The sequence below is a fragment of the Pyrus communis genome, chromosome 3, assembly GCF_963583255.1.
Source record: "Pyrus communis chromosome 3, drPyrComm1.1, whole genome shotgun sequence".
Classification (NCBI taxonomy): Eukaryota; Viridiplantae; Streptophyta; class Magnoliopsida; order Rosales; family Rosaceae; genus Pyrus; species Pyrus communis.
This window is the reverse complement of record NC_084805.1, coordinates 12049608-12077095: the sequence shown is the minus strand read 5'-3', so window position 1 is coordinate 12077095 and position 27488 is coordinate 12049608. Positions and strand designations below refer to the sequence as shown.

Sequence of the window (27488 nt, the reverse complement as noted above, 5' to 3'; positions counted from 1 at the left end):
GTACCTCTACTAGTTGTATTTAAACACAATTACACTACATCCTCTCCTGTTACTTAGTATCATTCCTGCAATATTGGTGATCTTAACCTCACTGGTTCTTTTTCAACCTCAAGGCCAAATTCAGTGTTCTAAGTTGTTTTAGAGTTACATCCAACTACTACTACTTCTTAAGTATCAAAATTGCAGCTTGTGCCTATTCCAGCTCAAAATACTCATCATTTGCAGACTACGTCTAAATTTGGGATTTTTAAGAAGACAAAGGCTTTCTATGCTCAGGTTCAGTCTACAAGTAACACAAAGCCACAGTCTTTCAGTGTTGCCTCTAAGTCCACTTATTGGCAAAGTGCTATGAATGAGGAAATGACTACACTTCTTCAACAACAAGAGGAAATCATATAGGTCTATTGCTAAATATAAGGCCAAATTGGTGGCCAATAGGTTTTCACAAGAGGCAGGTTTAGATTACTATAAGACTTTCAGTCTTATAATGAAACCAACCACAGTGATATTAATGATGTCATTAACTACTACAAATGGCTGGAAATTGAAGCAACTTGTACATGTCTCAGCTTCAAGGTTTTATTGACAAGACATATCCAGATTATGTTTGTAAGTTGCAGAGATCTTTGTATGGTCTCAAACAAGCTCCCAGAGCTTGGAATGGCAGGTTCACCAAATTCTTACTCTTTTTGGGTTTTAAGTCCTCTTATGTTGATCCTTCTATGTTTGTAAAACATGATGGCACATCCATTGTTATATTACTGTTATAGATGAATGATATCATCCTTATTGGTGCTAGTAATGTCAATATTCAATCTGTGATATCTTAGCTCAACAGGAGTTTGATATGAAAGATTTAGGGATTCTTCATTTATTTCTTGGACTTCAAATTGAGTATCAGTCATAGACTCTTTGTTCATCAGTCCAACTATGTCAAAGATTTATTGCACAATACTGATACGCTCAACCATAAACTTTGTATTGCTCTCTGTCATCATAATAAAGTTATTGAGTCATGGCAGTCCAGTTTACTCAGATCCTAAAACCTATAAAAGTATTGTGGGGGCTTTACAATACTTAACATTCACAAGGCCAGACATTGTTTATTATGTGAACCAAGTATGTCAGGTTATGTGCTCACCTCTGGAGTCTCACTTTGTTGATGTCAAGAGAATATTGAGATATCTCATAGGTACTTTGGAATGGGGATTTTGTTTTAGTCCTGGTCCTTTAACATTGAAAGTATGCATAAATGTAGATTGGACTGAAGATCCCAATGATAGAAGATCTACAATAGTATTTGTCATTTTTATGGGAATAATCCTGTTTCTTGGAGTTTTAAGAAACAACATACTATCAATAGGTCCTCAACTGAAGGTGAGTACAAGGTAATGGCTACAACTACTGCATAAAGTGTTCGGTTCCTCCCCAAAATACCAATTGGTTTATGGTGGAACCTCAACTTTCTTCATGGTATAAAAGCAGGTTGGTTCACGTGTGAAGCTTAATGGCCAAAAGTGCTCCACATCACTCAATTCGTGTTGTCCACATGTATGGCTTGAAAATTCACCACACATGAGGGGACGTGAGAGAATGTGAAAGTAAAAGAGTACCACATTGGTGAAAGGAGAAACCTTCCAATGGTTGATAAGAGGTTGGGCTACTCCCATATTGCCAAGACAAGTCAATGCCTTTTAATCGTTATGCAATTGTAATGAAAAGATTATTTAACAAGATTCTCTTTGTTCACTCTCTCTCTCTCTCTCTCTCTCTCTCTATATTTTTGATACTGTTACATTTATTTGCTTTCTATATTATTAATTGCTTCAATAGGTTAGTCATCATCAGTCATCAAAAACTAAAGGATTAATCTACAAGTTTATAGAAATTGATATATACATTTACAAATTTAAGAAGATTTATGCATTTGTGTCCTTGCATCTAGGGTCTTCATCTATCTTGGTCCCTTATTGAGTTTGGACTTTGGAGCTATTCAATTTTCCTTTACCCAAGAGGGGAAGGGGAGACAGTTATCTATTCATTCACATTTTAAATTAATTGGCATTTGGGGAAATAATAAAATTATATTAGTATATGCCAACACACAAAGTGTGTGAAGATTTTTTTTTTTTTTTTTTTTTTGTTGTTTGTATTTGAACAAACGATAGTATCCATACTAAGGGGGTATGAGAGTGGGCTAAGCCTTTACAGGGACTTGCCATAATAATGTCGTTCAACTTCATCTTTGGCGAGAATTGAACCTAATACCTCTCACTTACAAGTGAAAAAAAACGTGCGAGTGCGGAGAAAATGGATAGAGGTTTTTTATTTTTTAATATTAGAGATATGTTAGAATCACATGTAGGGGGCTTAAGAAAAAAACAATAAAATTTGGCTCATGTGAAATTACATTACTGCCCATGTTTTTTTATTTTTGTTCAGTTTTGATTAGAGGGATAGAATGGTAATCTTATAGAGTTTTGGTTAACTATTAGGGTTCCATTATTATGTAGTTTAGATTAGACTATGACAAAGGCAAACACCTTAGGGACGTAAGAAATTGAGGTGTTAAGCCTTGAGTAAATCACACATTCTTTCCTATTAGAGCATCTCCAAAGGAGATGCCAAAAGATGATAAAAGTCAAATGTTAATTTGATAGTTGATGTGGTAATGTCAGTTTTTCTCTTCCTCCAACCCATATATTTTTTTTTATATAAATGATATTTGTAGGACCCATTTTTAAAAAAGAAACCAATTAAAATAACTTTTCAAGATTTATAATTGGTGCATTAATGAGACTCACACAAATATTTAAACAAGAATTGCCATCACATTTTCTCATTTGTCAAATTTGGCAGCAAAAATTCATATGTCAATCCACGTAGGATTGGCACATAGGTTAGAGCTTCTTCCTACCTTCAAATTTGATTGCAGGGTCCACTTAAGATTTGACATCTCCTTTAGAGATGGTCTCAAATTTTGTGCTTAACTCTAAAGTGATGTTTGCATGAGTACATTTTCGTCAATCAATTAGAAGATGACATGTGTACTATGTGAAGTTTGTCCACATGGATTTGCCTCTCTTATATGCTTGAAGTATCAGCATACCTCATCGTACATTGAATAGGCCTAAACAACATTGTGTTATATGCCTGTAAAGGCTAGTGCAGTCTGCTGGGATTGCATATCACATATGCCAAGCATGACCTATAACTCAAATGAGCCTGGCGAGACCTGATGGCTATGTTTTTTTCTTTTGGTAGAAAGGAAATAACACTACCAACAAAACACATTTACAAGATAGAGGCCCACATACAATAAACATACAACAACGACATTATGGACCTCCAAAGTACAACAACGAGCCCAACAAAAAGTTAAGAGCCCAAAATGAAAGAGAAACCTAAAAACCCCTAGCAGCCTGCATCCGCTGTCGTCATCGGAAACACTTGAACCACCCAGCTCAAACTAGTCGCTTGAAATCAAGCCAAACTGGGCCCCTAAAGTGGATAAAAAGAAGACTCCAACATCCTCTAAAGAGCACATGAAAGATCGCGACACAAATCAAAAGAAGATCGTAGGAGACAACCTATGAGCAATAGAGCCAACAAGGGCAAGTAGAGGTAAGGAGGTGGTGAAAACATCGGAGCATCAAGAAAAACCAAAGCTCTACGCACCTTCCTTGAAAATGGAAATCACTAAGTATTGTGTTCACGGTGTTAATTAGTGGAAGCAGATCCAAAGAGCATGATCAATGGAAGAGTGAGCCAATTGGAAAAGGGTAGGCAATAAAGAGTTGGAAATTAAGGAGGTGGAAGGAAAAGTAGATTGGAAAAGGGGCATCAATACAGTGAAAACAGAGGCAAAAGAGGGTCGATCCAGCAAAGGGGCAAAGGAAAAAACAAGCAGGAGCAAAAGGAAAGAAAGGGAAAATGAGAGGAGGAGCATGGGGCTACCACCAACCCTAGCCATAGCTAGGATTGGAGGCTGGGAGGAGGAGAACAACGAAAGCCGGATGTACACTCACACATAGGCGGTGAGAAAATCTCTTACCAAATGGGAGATCCTAATGGTTATTTTTGGGTGAGGGATTTTTAAGTTCCAAGGATCTAAGCTCAAGTAGTAAATGGATTACAAAAAATTAGATATGAGTGATTAAAAAAGCCTACATGAGCATTACAGAGGAATGTACGATGGATTTGCAAATGATACCGTCCAAGTAGAGGTTTGCTAATCCCTCTCATATACTTTTCTAATATGGAGGGAGTTTCTAATCCCTTTTATCTAATTTTTGTGATCCATTCCTTGCTAACTTGACCTGAATTCCTTAAAGCTAGGAAATCACTTAAACTTACCCTAAATATTCCTTCAACCTAGACATTTGCTATTTACAACCACGATATGATTAGTGGCTTAAGGAATATGGGGCTTTTAGTCACTCCAATTACACAAACTCTGAAGTTAAACAACTAGTTGACTTGATGGACATATCAATGTATTAATTATAAATAATTAGTGTGCATCAACGTGTCACCTACAATAGTTGTGGATGCAAATTTTTGTCCATGGGTGGATTGACGAAATCACACTTGCAAATCAAGTAGCATCGTTAGTCTAAGCGACAAACACTCAAGAAAAATGGGGGAAGTGTCTGCCAAAAGGCCTCTAATGCCTAAGTTAGAAATAGTTTGAGAGACATTGAACAAAGAGAATTCTGAGTAGTAAGTGGCAATTACCGATTTCCTTATTTGACTTGGCTATTTATAGGAGAGACTCTTTTGGGAAGTGAGATTTCAAGTCATGCTAGGCAGACCATTGTGCTATACTAGCGTGGTGCATACCATACGCCGGAAGCTACTAGGAAAATCCATGGTGGTAGGTTTTTGCCAAGTTGATGTGCCAAAGCTATACCTAGAAAATGGGTCGTATTTATCGTTTTCATGTCGCTTTCGTTTCATACACGTTATCTTAACGGATTATGTCATTTCAAACACATTATTTTAATGAGTTCTTAACAAGTGACCCGGTAACGAACCAACTCGTTAACGGGTTATATCGCTTCGTGTCGGGTTAATTGGTCGTGCAAGAAATCATCATGCCTGATGTCTAAACCTAGTAAACGGGTCGTGTTTGTGTCACTTACGTGTCATACACGTTATCTTAATGGGATGTGTGATCCAATAACAATCTGACTTGTTAATGGGTTCTTAATGAGTGACCCAATAATGACTAACTCGTTAATGAGTTGACCTGAAACTTGTTATTTTGTGTCATTTCATGTCAGATTAAATGGGTTGGGTAAAAACTTGTCAGGCCAAGTTGGAGCGCAAGACACACAAGGAGACACCGAAAAGTCAACCTTGCCCCCTTAAGCCGAGAAAGACACAGTGACAGGAGTAGGGATATCGTGGACCCGAAGGACACCTTGAAATGTGTATGAGCCCGAAGGCCCAAAACATGGTGGGGAAGCATGCAGATGCTTAGCCCCTTAACGTCTTGTGTGGTTTGTCCACGACGTAAAGGATAAAATCGTTTTATTGAGCCAATAATCCACGTGTCGTTCTTTATTTGATGTGGTTAATTTATGTCTCCACAATAATCATATTCAATTTCAAACAATATAAAAGATCTTCACCTTCAACCTTTGAGAGATAACTATTCCTACACTATATAAACTTTGATTCTCAATATTTTTTCATTCAACAAGTGTAACTTGGGCATAGGGAAATTTTTGGCTTACGTCACAGTAGTGTGATTACTACTCATTTGTCTCTTCTTATTTTAGGGATACAAAACTATATTTTAAAGTCGTGTGGAATTTATTTCCCACAGTGCTCTAACATAGGAATTAGATAGAACTTTTGACAAAGCGCTTTTCTATTTTTTTCTTTCCAAAATGTAAGAATGACGAGAGCTGAACTCGTGTCACAAATGAGTTAGGTAAAATACTGTGTAATTGACGGTATAACTAACTTATAGGGTCGTAAAAGTAATGTCAATCCAGAGAAACACATACAAAATTACTATGAGCACACATTTTGTACTAGATTTGAAAAGAACATTGCCAGCCTAGCTAAACCTTAAGAAACAAAACTGATGAATTGATACCATCAACAAATCACCAAAAAAGTGGAATGATACAAACTTGTTACTCAAGCCTGTGGAGCATTGTAGCTAGCATAGATAATGCTGGACCAATCTAATGATTAAGCAACACAATTCCTTTGGCAATGAATATCAAAATGGCAGTGGGAAAAAGGAGATAGAAATTTATAATGCCTCTTCATGACACTTCCATAGATACATATATACATACATATATGTATGTATGTATATATTTATATATGTATATATATATATATATATATATATATATAATGCTTACATATTGTGTCTCGTAAATTATATAACCATGCATGCACTGCACAACAACGTTAATATATTATATACAGTTTATCGCTTCTGAACCAGTTCAAAAAAAAAATAATAATAATAATAAAATAAAAACCTTAAAAAAATGAGCTCAACCAACGGGGAAGGAGACGACACCTGAGCACCTGAGCTTTGTTGAGTTGTGGAAACTGGAAAGGAAAGAAATGGCCAACCTAAGAGGGGGTACCAAGTTAACATCAACCAAAAATCACAACTACTGGTCCCATGCCGTGCAGTCTAATCTACAATATCAGATATACGACTAAACTAAGAAAGACTAGATTATGACAATTGTTCTTCTATCGTAACTTTTAAAATATTATGTTGTTAGATTGTAAATCAATAGCAAGTTAAAAGCATATAATACAATAATGTCAAAAAGTAATAAAATTTCTACAATAATTAACTTGTTCTGGATGAAATGGATGGAATTTATGTCTTAATGTTGAAGAATATTTGATATTCAAATCTTTCCTTATCTCATCGATAGAAGAAAGAAAGCACTACACAATAAATTAATAAATTTATTTATAAGTGTTTTTGGTGTAACATTATTCATTAAGCTTATGATTTTGTTTAGACTTGTTTCAATCAAAATGTAATGTGTCTCGTTTGGTCTTGTAATTTTTTTTTCTTTCTTATCAATGGAGGAAGCCCTATAATGTTTTAGGGTGAAGACCCTAAGCATTAGTAGGCATGGAGAAAAACTTTCACTCTAACAATTAAAAGTGAGAAATATCACTAAATTAGTTGATCTTGGAAGAAACAAATTCTTCCCCATTTCCCTTTTTAGCTTTAAAGTATATACACACAAAAAATCAAGAAAAGTCTATAAAATTGATCTCATTCCTTTTGCCGCTAGAGAAAAGCAAGAGAAAAAAAGAAATCCTAACTGCCGACTTCTGCCCTTGACGTTGATCCTTCTTGATCTCTTTCTTTTTTCCTCTTTGTTTTTAGTTTTATTCACTCTCTTGCTCTATTAAGAAGAGCCTTCAGTTTGTGGTTGGTCGATCTCTCGCTTTAATGGGGAAAGTTTTTATTGTTGTGATCATGGTCATGGTTTGTTTAATCTTGGATTCTAGAGTAGCGATTGTTGTTCAAAAATGAGGTAGTGGTGTTTATAGTTTGTGCGCTCAGTAAAAAACCATGACAAGAAAACTCGACGTTTGTTGGAGGGGGAACTCATAGCAAGGCTTCTTTGCCAATGATTGCAAAATCATCAGATATTGGTACAGTCTTTTCTCGTGGAGCATGTACTATAGTTCTTAGGCTTGCAATGTTTTAGTCCTCATGACTAGGGTTTAAGGTTTAGGACTAAGAGTCCTCCATGATTGAAGAATCGTATTATGTTTCTTATGTATTTGTAATTGCAGGGTTGTGATATTCTTATAACATATGTAGTCACTTGAGTTGTTCTAAGAGCCATGTTTATGTTTTTTTTTAATTATTATTTTTAATGAAATTTCTTTCCCTAAAAAAAATTGATTTCATTCCATTTTTTTTTTTTTGAAGGTCTTGTAGTGGATCAGTTGTAAAATAAAGCAATTGAGCATTTAATAAATTGAAATTTTAAAAGTGTAGTGAGTAAAAAAAACTGTGTAAAAGGGTTTGGTAAATTTTAATGTAAAAGTGATATAATTGTATATATTGACAAGAATGGACATTGTAGTAGAAGTATTGGTGACAATAGTAGTGGCATGGGCAATGGTGGTGATGGCAGCATCAATGGTGGGGTATGTTACAGTGCCAACAATAGGGTGTGGTGGTTGGCGTGTAGAGGTAACAATGGTGATAGCGGCAACGGTGATGGTAGTGGCATTGTTGGCGGTGGAAGTTGTGGTGATAGTAATGGTGGTGTAAGACTAATGGTTCCAGTTGCAGGTGGTGGGAGCAGCAGTGGTAATGGAAACAGTAGTGGTGGGGTATTGTGGTAATAATGGGTTGTGGTGGTTGGAGTGCAGATGGAACGATGGTGGTAAGGGCGGTGGTAGTGGTTGTGGTGGTGCTAATAGTGATGATTTTAATGGTGATAATGGCGGTGGTGGTATAAGGTAGTGGTTTTAATGGTAGGTGGTGGTGGTCATTTTGTTCTCCAAGGAAAAAAGTATGTATAGAAGGACAAACATGTCATTTAAAAACTAATAAGGGTATTACAAGAATTAAAAATATTAAAAGCATAACTTTGCTTTTAATGAAAGCAACCTACTAGTTGCTTAATTTTATAAGCTGCTGTCTAGAGGTCATTACTTTTAAAATAAGCAGGATCATTTATATTTATCAAACACTTTTTATTGCTTAACTTTAAATTCAAGTGGCAGTTAATAGAAAAAGAAAAAAAAAACCAATACCAAACGAAATCTAAGACACGTGAACAAGATAATGATATTTGTAAAGCATAGCCTTTTTTTCCAAACGGAAAATTCTATTCTAATCCTTGAAAAAGATTACTTTTGGAATAAAATCTTGTCTAAGATAAAAAATTAACTATAGTCCTTGCCATTTAATTGTAATTTTCGAATATTAATTACGTTGTAATAAGTATTGAGTTTTTTGTGTGTAGGTTATATATTGATTCCTATAAACAATAAAAATGTTATTTATCATTGATAATTATAATTAAGTTCCCATACTAAGAAAAGACATATATTCTCGTTTACTTTTCATTATACTTGAATTTCTCTATATATATGTATATGCATTTTAAGCACCTATGTATGTTAAGATATTATAGTTACGTACCGATACATTCATATCGAAACTTATATATGTATGATACATTCGTTTCAAAACTTATGTACCAATGCATTTATACTGATACATATGTACCGATACATTTGGACCGAAACTTACGTACTGATACTTCTGTACCTATGTTTTTTTTTTCAAATATAAATTTTTTGTTGTTAACTTTTTTTAAATATAAAAATTTGAATTTTGAATAAATTCGATATGGTAAGTTGATAAAGAATAAACGTGCTATAATTACTTAAATATGAAAAGTTTTAAGAATAGAGACTTAGATTAGGTTTAAAAATAAAATAAAAAAAAAAAAACCATTCATTTTAAAATCTAAAAATAATCTTATTTAAACCCTAAAAATTAAAAGCCTCTTTTTCAAACCATTAATACGAGGTTTCTCTTTGGATTTTACGTACTTACATATAGCAAAGCAAAAATTACTACTAATACAAATTTGTGTGTAGAGTGTAGACATGTTTTAGATTTGCACATTCATCGCAGCCACATTGACTTATCGATATATGTATTATTATTTCATAATTTTTCACTTTCAAATAATTACTCTCTTAATAATAATGTTTTTTTGTGTGTGGCTAAAACGGTATCTGAGATTGTCATAATTTTTCACCTTAGTCTCTGACAATGAAATAGATAGAAGTAGTCTCTAAGCTTATCCACCGTTTATCATTTTGGCATTTTTGTGAAAAATCTATTAAATATCCTTGTTAAATTGTTATGTGAATGATCACGTGAACAAACTCAAAGAACCCACTTTCATCGATTTTCATTGTCATTAAGAATCACATTGAAAAGTTATGCTAAATCTTAATGCCATTTTAAATATAAAGCCTAAAATAATCAGCTAGTTGTAGACTGTAGTAGTAAGATTGCAGTTGAAGGGACTGATCACGGGGTGACAGATCGTAGCCCTGAGGATCCGCACCTTGATGATTTGGACGTTGAGCACGTATATAATTGCCAAATACTTAGCCTACAAATCACAAGTGTTCGTGCTCACAACTCTCAAGTGTGATAACGTTCATTATCTTATTTATTATAGGAACTTTCATGAAAATGGTTTGAACTAGGTTTATTTTAACAAAAAATCATGCTATAACTTTATTTAATAAAAAAAATTAAATTTTAATGAAAAATCCTTAAATTTTAATAAAAAGGACAAAAAAAAAAACTTAAATTTTAATGAAAATGACACAATTTTTTTTTTAAAAAAAATTGACGCTCAGGACCTGTACACTGTTTATGAAACTAAATACTATTTATGAAACTGAACGGTACTATACTATTTGTTGGTCTAATTTCATAAATAGAGCCTAGTTTTTTGTGCACTTTCATAACTAGTGTCTAGTTCTTGATCATGTTTTATAAATAGTGCCTAGTTATTGGATCTAGTTTCATAAATAATGTATAGTAATTGGTACAATTTTATAAATAGTGTCTCTTTCTTGATCCGGTTTTATAAATAGTGTCTAGTTATTGGTCCACTTTCATAAATGGTGTCTAACTCTTGGTCATGTTTCATAAATATTATCTAGTTCTTACTCTAATTTCATAAATAGTATATAGTTCAATTTCATAAATAGTTTTCACCAATTGGTTTTGTTTTAGAAATAATGCCTAATTCTTGTTTTCGTTTCATAAATAATGTCTACTTATTGGTCTAGTTTCATGAATAGTGTCTACTTATTGGTGAAGTTTTATAAATAGTGTTTAATTCTTCGTTTAGTTTCATAAGGTTCAAAACTTAGATCCTTTTTGGTCTTGTAAGAGCATCCATTGCGCCTAAAACGATGAACCCAAAAGTGATTATTTAGATAAAAAAAAAAAAATCTATTAATGTAGCTAAAAATGGGAGAAAAAAGTGGAGTGTGAAAGAGAAGGGGGGGGGGGGAGGGGAGGGGGGGTGGTTACGCACCTAGCGCAAGTTGGGTTTTTTTTTTTTTTTTCAAATTATTCTTTTGTCTTTATTATTAAATAAAGTTACTAGGTGGTTTTTTATTAAAATCTAAAGATTTAGAACCCTTTTCATTATTTTTCTTATTTATTATTCTTATATAGATTTAAATTTTGATATTTATGTCTATCCACTACAAAAATTTTGAAATTAAATTTATCTAACTGTGATAAATAAGATGATAAATATTACTATCACTTAAAGGTGATGAACAAAAATATTTTCATTTTGTGTGGATCACACCACAAATAAAAAATAAGTCCAGGCCCACTCGTCATAATGTTCATTGATACTCCTCAACGGTAATCATGCATAAGGTTAAGTGGCTAACTACCTTATTAGTGTCCATCCACCATGCACTACAACAATGATTCAATCACATGGAGGTGGGAACATACCAAATAACTCACTTTTTATCAGTTGCCAATGAAAATGTGGGTAGCATTTAAGAATTTTGTAAATAATGAGATAATAGTGTATAGGATGATCGTATATGTGAATCAAAAGTGTCTACAGTAGAGTTACGAGTATAATTTGAGTGAGTTAGAAGATTATTCTAAACCCAACCAGAGTCACGATGAACAAAAAAGTATTATCAAAATTCAACAAAGCAATTGTACTTATTTAAAAAAAAGGTATGTTAGAGAGAGATCAAAATTTTAAATCATATTTGCAAACCCAAAGATGTGTCAGTAATAAAAAATAAGCATGTTAATCAACATTTAAGTAATAATCTAATCATAAATAATCATATCATTTGGTTTGCAAAATTGATTTAAAAATTTTGATGTCTCTAGTATTCTTCTTTAAAAAAATAGAAATAAAATTTAAAAAGAAGAAGATGATATAGTAGTTGTGATATCCTACCACACTTGTTGATACATAAGATACATCACAACCACCATATCTTCTTCAATCTATTTCCATAAAACTAGGTCCATGGAGAGAAACTCTCATTACCCATACTTCATTTCTTTATCTTTCTCGTTACACGATTAGTCATGACGAGAGAGATAGAACAAAAATAGTGTATACACAACTAGTGAAGAGAGGTGGTGGAGGTTGGAGTTAGGGTCGCTACCAAAGTTTTAAATACAAATTTTACAAAAAATATCAATATCGATGGTCCTCTAATGAAATGATGGAAATTTGGTTGAAAACTTAAAGAGTGAAATTTTGAGAAATGTTGAATCACCCAATAATGCATTTATAAAAGACATGTATTAGTTGTAATATGATATGCCACATGTGGTATTGCAATTGCAAATGAACAAAACGAAGATTAGTATTTAAGCAAACATGTATGGTCCTACTACACCACGAGACATCAGTGCCTCTGTTTTTACCTCAACCAACCGAAACCGGAAGGGCTGAAAAATGTAAAAAACGTAAAACGCACCCAAAACACCCAGATCTAACGGTCCAGATGCGTTTGGCAGCACCGCGTGGATATAAATAACCCCCTCTCTCTCTCTAAGTTACAATTAAGCCAACGGAGGCTCGAACCAGCTAATAGTTGCTCATGCTAATAACGAGAAGGGCCTATTTAACCAGTTCCAATTGCCCGGTGTGTCTCTCTCTCTCTAAACCCAAAATTGCATAACTCGACCGAGTCGACTAACTCTCTCTCTCTCTGTTAATCACAGAGAGGTCAGATATGGATCGCAAGACTCTGTTCTTCCTAGGTTTTATCTGCATTGTCTTCGCCGGTGTCGGAGGCCAATCTCCCCCCGCCACCTCACCCACCACCACTCCTGCTCCCCCTGCTACACCCACAACTCCGCCACCCAACAACCAGCCACCACCCTCTCCTCCCGCCAGCACTCCACCTCCCGCCGCCACCCCTCCTCCCACGTCAGCTCCACCTCCGGTTGCCACCTCACCGCCCCCAGTTACCACGTCTCCACCTCCATCAACTCCTCCCCCTGTCTCTGCACCCCCGCCGGCCATCCCACCTCCAGTCAGCTCTCCTCCACCCGCAACTCCACCTCCAGCGACCCCCCCACCCGCCACTCCTCCACCTGCAACTCCACCACCAGCCACTCCGCCACCCGCCACTCCGCCACCAGCAACACCACCACCGGCCCCTCTTGCGTCTCCGCCAGCTCAGGTACCAGCTCCAGCTCCCACCGTGACATCTCCAGCCTTGGCGCCTTCTCCTCTCGCACTGGCCCCAGGACCACCGGCGCCACCAGTCGGAGCTCCTACGCCGACCCTGGAGGCCGGTGCTCCGGGACCATCATCTTCAGATGATCAGGTACTTTTCGCGCTTCTATTTACTTTCCATTTTAGAGACAATGGTCATTCTCTAACGTACGCTGCCGTACGGATGTGAGCGTTCAGTCCCATTCCAGTTTGTTTACATTTCTCAAAGCATCTCAAAAAGCAAAAATTAAAATTCTAACTGCGGAGAAATTTTTAAAAGCATCTCAAATTCCAAAAGATGATCCATCATGTATTTTTACGTAAATGATAGAAAATTTTATTTTTTAACTTATTAACCTTTTAACATACATATTTTATAATTTGTATAATAACACATGATGTACCACCTCGTGTACCGGTCGTATTAAAAAATCTCTCTTACATGCGCACTATTTTGACAAAAAAGTGGTTTTCTGATTTTTTTTTTTTTTTTTTGGTTTTTTTTTAAGCCAAATTTTATATAAATTGACATTCTTCACGTTACCATCAAATTTGAAAGCAATGTTCCATTTTTTTTTTTTTTTTTGGTTTTATTTTAATGTTAAGACCACATATTTTCGTCTACTTGATTTTATAAATAATTAAAAAAACATTTTAATTTGATATTTCAACTGTAATAAGATACTTACAAATTATTATTTTGCTACATTAGCTATAAAAATAAAATTTGACATGTCTCAAGTTGATTATCCAAATGGCGTATTGTTTAAAAATCGTGGGATCTTTCTAACATCAGCCGATAGTTTGACTTTAAATGTTTCTAATAGGACTATGTGTTGCTACCACGTGGCAACACAAGTCCAGTCAACGGTTTAGTGCCAGGGTTCAGATCTACTGTGCCCAACCTTCCTCTGCCCAACCTCGTATCCTGTTTTATTCAATTAATAGTGGTTAACTTTGTTAAATCTTCTACTTTTTTGTAAAATAATAATAAACCATAAAAAGCCTTGTTTTCCAGTTATGGATATGCTATCCTAATTTTGGTGTCTCATTTATGTCTCCTTATTTGATTGACATGTGTCCATTCTATTAACTCAAAACTACCACTGTTAACTTTTACTATATTAAAATAAACAAACTAAACATAAAATAAAAGATGAAAAACCTAGAAATTCCATCTCACTATCATATTCCCCTTCGAATTTAGATCCGCTCCAGACCTTAATGTATGGAGCCTCCTCATCCATTAATCTGGGCCACACAAATTGAATCCAACGGTTTCCTTTAATTCATATTCCTGGCCACCACACACAACCAATGACCCTAATATGACTTGCACACCAATCATCGACCCATATTTGTGGATGAGGAGGCTCCAGACATTAAGGTTCGAAGGGATCCAAATCCTTCCCCTTTTACTATCTCGTCACGACTAGAGTGGTGATGGGGTTTTGATCTTTTCGCATTCTAGGACCGGCGTTGGCCATGGACAAGATTTTGGGTCTGGTGTTCGTTAGCGAACTTGGCATCGTAGATCAAGTCATCTCCGGTGCCATTTTCCGGTGAAGAAACTGCCTCCCTAGCACATGAGCCTAGGTATACCATAATGGAAGGCAGATCCTTTGTAGTGTATGGTCTTGTCGGGGCAACCGATGCCTTTCTCTCCTATGTAGAGAGCCCCAAAGTTCTTGGTGGTGTAGGGGGTGGTGTAAGCGAAATGCTCCATCATGATACGGTCGACCGGTTGGTTTTCGATCGTCATTTCAAAGAAAACATTAGGGTTTGCCATCGCTAGATTTGATTGGTTCGTTCTAGATAAGAGAATTAGGGAATAGAGTGCTAAAACCAAGAAAGCGAAAGCCCCAAAACCAGAAAGCAAAAAGATCGTCATCACGGTTCCAGTGGTGAAGAAGGAGTAAAAGCGGAAAAAGATGGTGACTTAGGAATTTTTGGGTTTCTATATCTTTTATTTTATGTTAGTTTTTTATTTTAATATAATAAAAGTTAACAATGTTAGTTTCGAGTTACTAGAATGGACACATGTCAATCAAATAAGAATGAGACATAAACGAGACACCAAAATTGGGACAGTAGACCTGCAGCCCTGTTTCCCCTCATGTTTCATCTTTTCCATTGATATCCTTCATGAACACGCACCCTTTCTTTGCTCTCTTGATCTCATAAACCAGCATTTACTAAACATACACCGATTCAACCCCGTGAGCCACTGCACGCAGTCATTGGCAACAAGTAAAAGTGCCTTCAACCTCTTCCTCTGACTTTTCTTCTCCACCCAAACTAAGTTATTCTTCGGTAAGGGTGAGCACTTTTCATGGGTCACCCGCCAAAACCGACCAACCCAAATCATGATAAGTTAAACTGGGTCAGTTTTACAGTCTTAAAAATTGAAACATGGGGCATTACCTGCCCACCCGTTGAAGGGAGAAGTTGAAGTTGGTTTTCAACATTAACAACACGTTACAACTCAACCTGTCCGCATATGTCAATTATCTACCACTTGAGTTTCTTTTTTGGTCAACCTATTTTCCTGGCAATGGTTTTGGATGATTGTCAAACCAACACCCCTTGATCGACCAATGGGTTGAGGTAAAATCTGAGCTGATCCGTCCGCTGCTGACTCCTAATTCTTCTCATCTCCTCCCCAACAAAGGCGAACCCAACACTAACCCACAAAATCTCCATGCCCAAGGCTATAATAATGAACAAGACCAAATTGATTAGAATGTCACATCTAATTTTTCCTTCTCTTCGATTTTTTTCCGTTCATCCGCCCAAATCCCTAATTCAAAATCCCATCTATAATCTCTAAATTGAGGTGTGATGGTTATGAGTGGGTTCGAAAAAAAAAGGAAAAAGGACCGAATACCGAATTGAAGTCGTAAAAAACCGAATTTAAAAAAAAATCAAACCAAATCAAAATTTTTTGGTTCGGTTTCCATTTCAATGATTCAAAATCGAAGTGAAACGAACCAAACCGAATTGAATTGAATATATATTGATTTGATTTATTTATTTGTGTTGGGTATTCATTTTTGAAGCTCAATTTCAAGACCATTAACAATTTTTAGGCCCAAAGCCGAACTTGAAGCCCAATTCCTTCCCCTAGCCCGCATCTTCCTTATCTCCCCTTCTTCCTTCCTTTATTTCTCCCTCTTCTTTCTTCCTTATCTCCCCTGCCGCATTTACAAGCTCTCCTAGACTCCATCACCAACATCTCCCTCCGCGGCTCCATCACCCCCTTCCTCGCCGCCAACTGCACCGCCCAAGAGGAACGCCACCCGAAATCGTCCTTTCAACTCTCTCCTTGTCTCCACCCTGTCTCGGCAGTGGTTGTGGTTGAGCGGCACATCCCCTTATCGACTCTCTCGACATTCGAATTCCCAACCAACAACCACCCAATCATCAACAATCAAATTTTTTCGACATGGAAAAAATAAGGAAACTTTAACGAAAAACTTTCGGTATTATTTACTTTAACGGAAAATCACATTTTTATACTAAAAAGTCAATCTTGATATTATTCATTTTATCCTTTATATTGTTCAAAGTTTTCAAATTATTTTCATTACTAACCAAACAGTATTGATCATTGCATTTTGAATTGGGTGATTGTCAGGTTTTTTTTTTATTTTTATGTTTGTTAAATTTATTGTTTATCTAACTAGCACGACAAAAAATGATTCACCACACATGAGCGATGATTAATAAAACGTTCAATTTAACTAACTATATCTTCGATAGTTGTCCCACGTTAAAAAGAAAAGCAAGCTTTGCCTTAGTTGCCAAGTAATTTTGTGTCTCTCCCTCCTATTGTCAATTGGTATTAAGTTGGATGCCCGCGTTTTAGATATTTTGTCTGATGAATTTTGACAAAATTAATTTTATTTAATATGCAGAGTGGAGTTGAGAAGATGTGGTCGATGCAGAAGATGGTAGGGAACTTCGTGTTTGGGTGGGCACTTCTCAGCTTGATGCTTTAGATGAGGAGATGATCACCCTCTCTGCCTGCAGGCCTTCTTTTTGTATTTGATCTCTTCTACCATATCTGTGGTTATTTCTTCTTCTTTTGATATATTAATATTGTTAGCCCAGGTTTGAATGGGGACTTGATCACCACTTGTATTTGAACTATACACATTACAATTCTGTTGAATTCTTTGGGAGATTTTTGAGGGGAGCTTTGTATTGATGTCACTATTGAGAGGGTTTTTTGTTTTGTATTGAGATCATTAGCAGTTTTAACACACACACACACACACACACACACACACACATACATATATTTTCTTCAATGCTTTATCCTTTACTTTTGCTAACTGGTTATTTCTAGTCAAACATTCTATTGTGCTTTGGGATATGTTATTTAGATTGGAGAGCTTTTAGTCGTTAGATTATAATGATTCGGTTCGTCTCGTTTGGTATCTGGAATCAAAATGAATTGAATAACTATCTAGTACAACGTATCTTGAATAGAGAAGTGGATGTCAACTTTCAAATTTTGTTCAAGTTGGAGGTAGAAGAGAGATTAGTCATGAAGAAAACTTCACTCTTCCAAACCTACTATTGTTGTGGAGATTTGGAGGGGAGAAGTTTTCCTCATAACTAATCTCTCTTAACTTGGAGTCTTGGACACAATTTGGAAGTTGGCATCTATTGTTTTATTCAAGTTACATTGTACTGAAGAGTTATCTAATCATTTCCAATATTAGACACCAAACAAAAGCCTAAGAGATTAATGCCTTGACTGGAAGTCCTTTTGTAGGAAGTAATTATGTTCATAAACAATAGAAGTAAAAAAAATTGAAAGTACTTTTGTAATCCGAAAACACTGATTGGATTCGATTATGATATAGGATTAGAGGAGGGAAGCATTAATCCAATGTTGTATTTGGTGCCTACACAACCGAGCCTAGGACAATGAGGCTCTCGGATAGGATCATGGGCGCTACGATTTCAGGCTAGATCTCGAGTCCGAGAATCATGGATCTACGTCCCGTGTATGAAACTTGGACTTTTTTCGAAGAAATGAGAAAGGCCTTCAACTGAGCTCGTGTCCTTGTGCTGGGCCGGAAGGCTTTATGCCTTTCTGGATTAATGGACTAAAACATGGATTGGCTGTTAAGAGTTAGGGTTCAAAAGTGCTCTCAAGTAGTGCTTTTTTGTAGTCTCCAAAATGATTAAAATCCAAATCGATAACAAACTCTCCCATTAGCACTATAATTTAGTGATTGTTTTAATTGTTAGTAGAAAGTCTGAGTTAATTACGCTAACATCTTCTGAATTTATTGAGTTTTCACAAAATTCTCTCACGTTTGAGACATTACACGAACATTCATTTAGGTTTTAATTCATTTTCATATAACCCCTTCAGTCAAAATTCTGTTAATAAATTGACAACTTTACCCTTATAACTAATTGCTTAAACATTAGCAAAAATCTTTTCGCAAGAAATCTCATTATATTTTTGCGCTACGTCACAAGAAAAAACCTTTTCGCAACGCGAGATATCGAGTGATTTGCATAATATCATGCGTTTTTTCAAACCTTGGAATAAATGAGGACCAAGAACTGGAAATCAAAATCAGAATCGCAGTCAAGGAGTTTTAGTATATATCTGATTCAACCAATTGCTAGGGTTTCGTCCCAAAATAGTGCAGCACTTAGTTTTGTATCATAGATTAACGTTCATGGACAAAAGAGAGGTGCGGTAGCTGTGGCAGAAAATGAGGTGGCGATGGGCAGTGACAAAAGGGGGTTGCTGGATATACTTCAATTTCCTTATTGAGTTTTCAATTTTTATTTATTTTTATATATTTGAGAGGATAAAAATGGAATACAATTTTTTTTTTTATGTAAAACAATTTTTTTTTATAACAAACGATATAATCTAGACCAAGTAAGAGGTGAGCTTAGCCTCATAAGAGCATCCCCAATGAGGGGCTCTATATGGGGCTAGAAAGTGGTGGATATAGCTCAATTAGAGCTCCGAAGAATTTTTGAGGCTCTAAAAAAAAATATCTCCCAATAATGGGCTATATATCTTCTGGGCTCTATATGGGGCTATATATTTTATTCATGTAGTAATTTGATTATGCGATAAATTTATTTTTGTTTTAACTTTTCTTAACTTGATTTTTTGACGTGTTATCTTAAATTTTAATTTATGAACTTTTTAACCTAAAAAAAAATTCAAATTTTGATAAAGTTAGATTTCATCACTTATGCACTGTTGTAGGCTCTCTTGTCTCAATCTCATCCGTTGGTTTGTTTCTATGAAATCAGACAAGATAAGATTTCATTTCATAATAACCATTGGATTTGATTATCTTATCTCAATCTCATCCGTTGGTTTAGTTCTCTGATTGACACATTCTCCGAAATCAAACAAAATTTCATTTCATAATAACCATTGGATTGGATTATCTTATCACAATTTAGTTATGTTATTTGTTTATATTTTCGGTTTAGGTCTCTAAACTACCAATGTTAAATTTCATCACTTTTTTGTGAATTTTTCAATCTACAAAATTAAGCACAAAGTACTACATTTTTTTTCTAATCAATCACACAAAAAATAGTCGTTGTTTGTATATGTTTTCTTAATCAAACATAAATGGTTGAAAATAAACCCTTAAAATCTTAAATGGTTGAAAAATAAAACCTTGAAATCATGTTTTGGAATTACAAATGGGCTCACCCATTTCTAAATTAAAAACAAACAAAAAACAAGATTGGACCCTCAATTTGGTGTGGGTCCCCCTCCTTTTTTGGGCTTGATGTAGCCTAATTTTTTACTACCCAAGGATTGAAGTTGCTAACCCATTTGGTGTATGTAGCTCCATTTTCCGGCCCGTTGGGATGAAATATTTTGTTAGAGCTAACAAATGTGATAGCCTCAAGGAGGATAAAGCTCCCATTGGGGATGATCTAATGTGCTAGCAATAATATGGTTCGAACTCATTTTTGGTGAGAATCGAACCAAAGATCTCTCATTTACAAGTGAAGAGGAATACCACTAGACCGTAGTAGGAAGTGGCAGCTGTAAAACAATTTTAATTAGCATCCATAATATAACACATGTCAAATTTTCTAGTGCTTGGATACACGATGATGTGGTGTTAGAAACATCTAAGAATTTCTCTATAGTTCATCACTTAATAAGTAGATATCATATAGAGCAAGTTTCTAACGTGAAAGTTATAACTCAAGTGATTAAGAACATTTATCTTGTAACATCCCACATCGACCAACGGAGAGGCGGTGATGTGCCTTATATGTACATACCTACTTCCATATAGTACGAGGTATTTTGAGAGCTCACTGGCTTCGGGTTCCATCGGAACTCCGAAGTTAAGCGAGTTCGGGCGAGAGCAATCCCATGATGGGTGACCAACTGGGAAGTTCTTGTGTGAGTTCCCAGAAACAAAACTGTGAGGGTGTCGTCGGAGCCCAAAGCGGACAATATCGTGCTACGGCAGAGTCGGTCTGGGATGTGACATAATGGTATCAAAGCCACTCTGCCATGTGGTGCGAGTGTGCCGACGAGGATGTCTGGCCCCTAAGGGGGGTGGATTGTAACATCCCACATCGACCAACGGAGAGGTGATGATGTGCCTTATATGTACATGCCCACCTCCATATAGCACGAGACCTTTTGGGAGCTCACTGGCTTCGGGTTCCATCGAAACTCTGAAGTTAAGCGAATGCGACTAAGAGGAATCCCATGATGGGTGACCCACTATTGGGAAGTTCTCGTATGAGTTCCCAGAAACAAAACTGTGAGGGCGTGGCCGAGGCAAAAAATGAATAATAGCCTGCTACGGCGAAGTCGAGCCCAGTATGTGGTGGAGCTCAGGTCAGGATGTGACATATCTATCCACTTAGAGGTACTCTGTATGCATTTCAAGGCATTCTCATATGTGTCAATGCATACATTATGTATTTTGCTAATTGTATCATTCCTCGTATAACGTTGTATGTGTTTCTCAAGTGATTAGGAGCATTTATTTATGCACTTGAGATACTCTGCATTCAAAGCATTCTTAGACAAGCGACAGTATGTAATCTGAATTTCGTTAGAGCGAAAGCAACTCATCCTAGCATTTCTTGTCAATAGACTAATATTGTAAATGTTTTTTTTTCTTTCTAATTTTCAAATTGAATAAAATTTGGGAATCTAATACTTTCTTTACCCAAATTACTCCAATGTCACCCTAAATCAATGTCCTGTGGACCAGGCAATATTTACGCATGCACGCGATTGCCCAATAAATGTCTTTGTAGGGGTGATGAGATATTAGATTTTTCTAACAATAAAGAATGACTCAAAAGTCTCTCCAATAGAGAAATGGAGAGAGTATCAACACTTATTTGCATACATTTATTGGGGCATTGCAGTGCAGATTTGCATTGGTACACACTACCATAGATTCGACTCCATTTATTTTCTCCAATAAGAATGGGAAGAAGGTTCCTTTGCCGACACTACCTTAGATTTTTTATTTTTATATTTTATAACTTTATATAAAAATATATATTATATTTTTCTAAAGTAAATCTTATGACATTGACAAATTCCCACGTACCTATTTAATTCCATCATATTGAAGTGCTCGACTTGCCATCCAAATTGAGGACACCTCCCTAAACTCTGCTCTCTTGCAGGATGAAATTCCATATTTTATCAAAGTCAATCAGAGTGTGAGAGACCCAAGTAAATATGTCAAGATTCTACGGTTAATTAGAGTGTTGAAGATTAGCTGATGATATACCAAAACTTCATGAATTCTAGATAGGTATAAACGTATAAGTGACAGTAGTTTCATTTTTGAGAAAATTGTTGATAAATGATCAAGGTGCATATTTTTTTAGCTTCCCAAACATGAGGTAGACGGTAGAATTAGAAATTAAGATGTGCTTAGTGTTAAATAAACGAATATAAGTTCTTAAAACTCGGAAATTGAAGAACCCTAGCTCCATAGAGAGATGATCCAAGTGGCTTGGAAGTCAAAGTTTCAAACCATCTCTTCTCAAGAATCGAAACTTGGGTTATGCACTAATTTCATTGCTTGCTCTACTGCCTTCCTCTGCACATGGTTGTTGGAATGGGAATCGAAATATATATAATATTCAGTGTCTGGGAATGTGAATGTCCCATTTATTTTTATGTCAAACTTAGTAAGTAAACAATATCAGTGACATCCTAGGGAAGGAGAAGGAAACATATGAGCTTGTACTAAAAAAAATGATGAGATTCCATTCCCTACATAAAAAAATGTGGAGGCATATTTAATTCTAAGTTCACGAAACTAAATAGAACTCTACTGGGACAAATTAGTGGATCTCTCCCTTGTGAATTAATGTAACACCACCGCCAAGGCGCCAATATAATGAGCATTAAATCCTAAGCTTGAAAAATGAACTAGCTTGATATGTGTACAAAACTTTTTTAAAACACGTTTTGGAATTGGGGTGAAATGGAGGAATTACTGGCACCACCACCATGAATGAAAATAGCACCAAAACGTTCCAAATCAAACTAATGACCTTCACCTATATTTAGGTCAACAATGCTCATATATATTTTTTTTGCTCGAGGGAAGCCGCCACTTGCAAACTGGCGTGAGTCAATCTTTTAAAAAAAAAGGAATGTAAATATTGTGTAAATATTAGAGTCATTTATTAGGAAGGATATATTTGTGTCCTTTATTAGGAAGGATATATTTGTGTCCTTTATTGTTTCCTTAGAGAACAAGGATTGTATGTACTTATATACAAAGGTATGCAATACATGAAAATTAAGCCGTATATTTCTATTTGGCATCCAAGCCTAGTCGTAACCCTAAACCAGAGAAACAATTTTTTAATCATGTTGTTGCTGCTATATTCAAAACTCGTAGTTTTTTGTTCCTCGCTGCGTTTCTGCAGGAGCCAAAGCAGTGGGATTGTGTTGCTGTGCTGCGTGCTTGGCTGCGTTGTTGTGATGGCAAATATTGAAGAAAGCTCAAGGCTGAAGTTGGAGGGTGGTTCACGTGCAACAACCAACAATTTAGTTTTGAGTCCCGTAGTGATACAGAATAATGCTTCAAGCGTACAGATATCGTAAAACTCAATGGATCAAACTATCCATTGATCTAAAGTATTAGAGATGCATATTGCTGGGTGTGGTAAAAAGAGATTTGTGACAGGAAATATCAAGGAACCCAAGGAAGATAGTGTTAAGTATGAAACATGGGAAACTGGGAATGCAATTGTGAGAAGATGGTTGATTAATTCCATGGATCCTACCATCATGCGTTTTTTCATCCATCTTCGTATCGCTAAGGAAGTATGGGAAAAGGTTGGTCGAACGTATTATGATGGTTTTGATATCTCTTAGATTTATGAGTTAAAGTTAAAGTAGTTTCGACTTCGTTAAGAAGGGTGTGTTATTGGCGTGTACTATGCTGATCTCAAAGTTGTCTAGCAAAAACTGTATCAAAGAAGACCAATCAAGATGGAGTGTGCGATTGACTTGAAAATGCTTCGAGAAGAAATCCAATTGGACCGTGTTTATGCTTTCTTAGCGGGACTTGATGATATATTTGATAAGGTACGTAGTAATATTTTGAGAACTCAACTCTTACCATCTGTCGATGAGGTGTTTTATGTTGTTAGGCATGAAACACAACGCCATGCTACCATGATGGGAGGAAGTAATATAGGTAGCCAAGGTGTAATCCCAACACCATTAGTGGCAATAGTGTTACGACTACCCTCTGTTGGCCGACCGTATCTCTCATCTTCATCGGCAACTTCTCATCCTTTTACCCAAAAAAATAAAGATGATATGATGTGTACTTTCTGCGGTCAAACCCATCATACTGAAGTTACCTATTTTCAAAAGTATAGAGTTCCTGAATGGTTCCCCAAATTGAAGAAAAAAATGTGTGCAAAGGAGTGAGATGCTAATGAAGCAAGTGGGAGCTGTGCATCTATAGCTATTGCTGCACCTAGTACTAAGGAGACCGTGCCCACCCCTGGAGATCCGAGTCAAACCTTGTTGACTATGACTAATCCTAGTGAATCATCGTCCATTGCCGGTATTATGGGATATGTTTTTTTAGCCTCCAACACTAAGCATCATACAGGTTGGATTCTGGACTCTGAGGCAACAAATCATAATGCATTCAGTAAAAATTTGTTCACATCTATGACAACGACTCCTCGAAAGTGTACAGCGATGGCTAATGGCACCACTGCCCAGGTTACTAAGGCTGGCACTGTGGACCTCACGCTGTCTATTTCTCTTCACCACTGCTTACTTGTTCCATCGTTGTCTCATCATTCATTATATATACCTCATGTTACTGAGCAATTAAACCGTGTTGTACTTATGTATCCACTATTTTGTTTACTTCGAGATATTCAAACCAAGGAGATAATTGGGCGTGGTACAAAGAGAGAGGGGTTGTTTTATGTGGATGACGTCATTCCTGGCAGAGCTAATGCAGTTCGAGCATCTCATACCAGTAATATGCAAGAAGTTTGGTTATTGCATCGTCAAAGGGGGTGATTGGTAAGCACGATGATAGAGTGTGCTTGGAAGTATGGGTGAAGTTTCCGAGCAGACATGACTAATGCTAGAGCTAATTTCTCAATGTTGGAGTATCGTATCTCTGCATCTTGTAGAGCCTTGCTAGCGTAGTAGACAGGTCGTTCGATACTACCATCCCTACGAATGAGGACGGAACTAACTGCTGAAGCTGAGACAGATAGATAGACAATTAGGGTGTCGCCAACTTCAGGTTTGGAAAGTAGAGGGGCTTTACTCATGTACTCCTTGAGGTTCTTAAATGCTTCGGCACATTCATCGGTCCACATAATGTACTTTTTACTTCCCTTAAGTGCTTTGAAAAAAGGAGCGCATTTGTCTGTGGCCTTAGAGATGAACCTGGTCAAGGCTGCCACTTTGCCAGTAAGGCTCTAGATGTCTTTTGAGGTTACTGGTTCTTTCATGTCCATGATTGCTTTGATCTTCTCGGGGTTAGCTTCAATGCCTCGTTGGCTAATCATGAAGCCCAAGAATTTTCCAGAGCCCACACCGAACGTGCATTTGTTGGGGTTCAACCTCATTCGATACTTCTTCAGGATGGAGAAGGTTTTAGACAAGTTGGCAATGTGTTGGTCAGCATGTTTGCTTTTGACTAACATATCATCAACATAAACTTTCGTACTTTTCCCAATCTGTTCAGCGAACATTGAATTGACTAATCTTTGATAAGTCGCCCCTGCATTCTTTAGGCCGAATGACATGACTTTATAGCAATATAGTCCTCTATCAGTGGTGAATACCGTGTGTTCTTGGTCTGAAGGGTTCATAAGGATTTGATTGTACCCTGAGTAAGCATCCATGAAGCTCAAGAGTTCACACCCTGCTGTAGAGTCTACATATTGGATCTCAGTTAGGCTTTTGATACTTGCCTCCCCTGAGGTCTTCCACGTGAAACACTTGGTGGCCAGGCTTCAACGTTTATTCATTGTTTTTCATGGCCCTGTTGGAAGATTCAGATATGGGTGTGCCACCGCTTATGGAATATATCACATTCACTGGGCGTTGGTTACGGTTATCCATTAGAGGGTGAAGGAGGAACTGGTCAATTTTTTCTTCACATGCCAAAGCTTCAATATGATCACGGAAGGTGATACATTTATCGCCGTCATGGCCATTATACTCGTGGTAACCACAAAACATGCCTATGTTCTTTGTGGACTTGAAATCTGGCTCCCTTGGCCTTGGCTTTGGTATCAAGTGAGCTATACTGGGGTAAATGGCCGTGCATGTGGCGTTCAAAGGTGTGTATGTCTCATACCTCAGGGTAGGACCATTCTTGACACTTGTTTGGCCCACTGTGTTGACTGCCTGGGGGCGGGTATTATCGTGGTGATACCTTTGGTTATCGCGATAGTGCCCCTTACTCTTTTTATTAAAATGAGACTGGTGAGGATGGAAGTCTTTCCTCTTGCCCTGAGAATGATACGCCTGTTGACTTGGCGAGGTATTAGGTAGAGCAGGGGGAAGCGTTGCTGCTGTTTGGAAGGTTGAGGTCTTCTCATTCGGTTGGATTTGGCTTCCACTCCCCATTTGCTGATAAAGGATGGCTGTAGGGAGTTTCCCTTGATATGTCATTGCCTCGGCGGAGGCATGGTTATAAGCCTGTGCCATTGCCTCAGAGTAAGTCTTCCAAGTGTTAGCATTAATCATGTACTTGAAGAAACAGTCGTGTAGGCCTGCCGTGAAGGCTTTAAAGACGGTCTTGTCATCTGCCTCAGTGTAGCGAGAATACTCATAGCTGAAGTGGCCGGCATACTTTCGTAGTGACTCATCCGGCTTCTGGCGAATAGTGTACAAGTCATCTGCGGAATGCAAGCGATCTGTCTGGAAGATGTGTTGAGAGACAAATAGTTTCTTCAGTTCCTCAAATGAGTCTATTGTTTCAGGTGAAAGACGGCAATACCAATTTAGAGCTCCGCCAGAGAGGGTAGAGGGGAAGAGAAGACATCGTTCTTCATCAGTATGCATCCGATATGCATGGTGGACTCAAAGAGGTTAAGGTGTTCAATCAGGTCCTCCCTTCCATTGTAGAGTTGTAAGCCAAGCTTCTACTTTGTCTTTGCTTAGAGGGGGTGTCGAGGATCTTCCTTATAAGAGGGCCAGGCCTAGGTTGGTTCCAGTCAGGTATTTCGGTCTGACGTTCGGCCTTCAACTTGTTTACTTCCTCAAGGAGTTGTAGGACAATGGGGTCCTGAGTGGAGTCAGGTACTGCTGGGTCCTTCTTCCGTAAGTCTCCATCTCCTCTTGGAAGTAGGAAAGCTTGGTCAAGGGCATGGGATTTTTCTTTGGACTCACCGTACTGACTTCCAAGGCTAGCCTGTCAAAACACCCCTGAGTCCCCTGTACCTTCATATTCCCCTAGGACATGTCGCTCATTCCCTAGATTGGAAATTGGCTTGGGGCATGGGAGATGACCGAACCTTTCAGAAACCCTTAGATCATTGACCTTCTAGCTTATGTGGATGGGGTTCTCTCGACGTTGCCTCAGGAAGTCCCGACAGTCGCAATAAACGGCTTTTGATCCTTCTACTCCTTCTGCAAGAAGGTGTCTTCCTCCACTTCTCCTGCTTCGGGTCGAAGCAGCT

The 27488-nt window shown here is 37.0% G+C and overlaps 1 protein-coding gene across 1 annotated transcript; it reads left to right on the top strand.

The window, feature by feature from the left end:
- Nucleotides 1-12794: 12794 nt before the first annotated feature.
- Nucleotides 12795-17438, top strand: LOC137727338 (classical arabinogalactan protein 9-like). The gene is made up of 2 exons (XM_068466205.1): nucleotides 12795-13401; nucleotides 17207-17438. Exons 1-2 carry the CDS (start codon nucleotides 12802-12804, stop codon nucleotides 17288-17290), a joined length of 684 nt encoding a protein of 227 aa, XP_068322306.1. The 5' UTR covers nucleotides 12795-12801; the 3' UTR covers nucleotides 17291-17438.
- Nucleotides 17439-27488: the final 10050 nt, after the last annotated feature.